Raw genomic sequence first — 1,233 nt, forward strand, 5'->3', positions numbered from 1 at the left:
CCCCTTTCCTGCCTTTGCCATCCCCACATTCCAGAAAAACCCCTCTGGCTGGATTCTGAGTGTCCTTAATCCCGGAATCCCAGGATGGTTTGGGTGGGAAGGGCCCTTAAATCCCATCCCATTCCATGTTCAGGGACACCTCCCACTATCCCAGGTTGCTCCAAACCCCGTCCAACTCTTCCAGGGATGGAGCATCCAGTTAATCCTCACCCTGAACCTGTTCTTTCCCTTGGGATCAAAGACCTGGGAGCACTTTATCCCTGTTCCTCAGCCCCAGTGTCCTCCCAGTTCCAAAGTCATTCCCAGCGGGATCACGGGCAGGAGGCTGGAATTCCATCCCTCTCCTGGGAATTCTGTGGGATCAGCAGCTCTCACTCACCTGGTTGGAGGACATGTTCTCAGCCTTCATCAGGGAGGAGTAGCTCCTGCCAGGAAAAAAATCCCACAGTTATCCCAAATCCCATCCCTTTAAAAGCCCCCCAAAAATGGGCCATTTCGGGGTCAAAAATTCCCAAATCCCAGAAATGCCCATTGTTTTCCTCCTGGAGCTCGGCCAGGGGGGATAATTAGAGGCTCATCTCGTCCTCCTCACTAATTAAACCCGGGGCAGGGAGGTTCAGGGATGTCTGATTGCCTTTTCCAAGGTTTTTTCCTTCAGGATCCAGCGGCCCGGAGGTGGAAAATTCCAGATTTCAGGAGTGCAGGGTTCCACCAGCCCCTCCAATCCCCCTTCCCTGACCTCTCCAGGGGTTGGATCCCTCAGGAAATCCCCAATTTTCTTTTAAATCCCGCTTTTGATGCCCTCCAGGGACAAACAGGAGCTCGGGGAAAGCTTCCAAGGGGAGTTTTTGGAGCGAGAAATCCCCGGGAACGAGGTCAGGGCGACATTCCAACCCCTCCTCCCTCGTTCCCTGCTCCCAGGAGGGGGGGATTGAGGGCTTTAATTAACTGTTAATGAGCAGCAGGGGTGCAAGAGGAAGAGATATTAATGGAGAGGGATATTAAGGAAGAGGGATATTAAGGAAGAGGGATGTTAAGGAAGAGGAATATTAAGGAAAAGGGATATCAATGGAGAGGGATATTAATGGAGAGGGATATTAATGGAGAGGGATATTAATGGAGAGGGATATTAAGGAAGAGGGATATTAAGGAACAGGAATATTAATGAGGAGGGATATCAAGGAAGAGGGATATCAAGGAAGAGGGATGTTAATGGAGAGGGATATTAAGGAA

At 50.5% G+C, this 1,233-nt stretch overlaps 1 protein-coding gene across 1 annotated transcript in view; it reads right to left on the reverse strand.

Moving 5' to 3' along the window:
* Positions 1-379: 379 nt before the first annotated feature.
* Positions 380-1,233, reverse strand: part of LOC113979462 (coiled-coil domain-containing protein 25-like) — a gene marked incomplete at both ends in the record, with an annotated part of 3,379 nt that continues 2,525 nt past the window's right edge. Inside the window, one exon of the mRNA XM_027706846.1 lies at positions 380-425. Coding sequence (XP_027562647.1) covers positions 380-425 — 46 coding nt within the window. The remainder of the gene's footprint in view (positions 426-1,233) is intronic.

This window comes from Neopelma chrysocephalum, unplaced genomic scaffold, assembly GCF_003984885.1.
Source record: "Neopelma chrysocephalum unplaced genomic scaffold, ASM398488v2 Primary Assembly neopelma1_80784, whole genome shotgun sequence".
Lineage (NCBI taxonomy): Eukaryota > Metazoa > Chordata > Aves > Passeriformes > Pipridae > Neopelma > Neopelma chrysocephalum.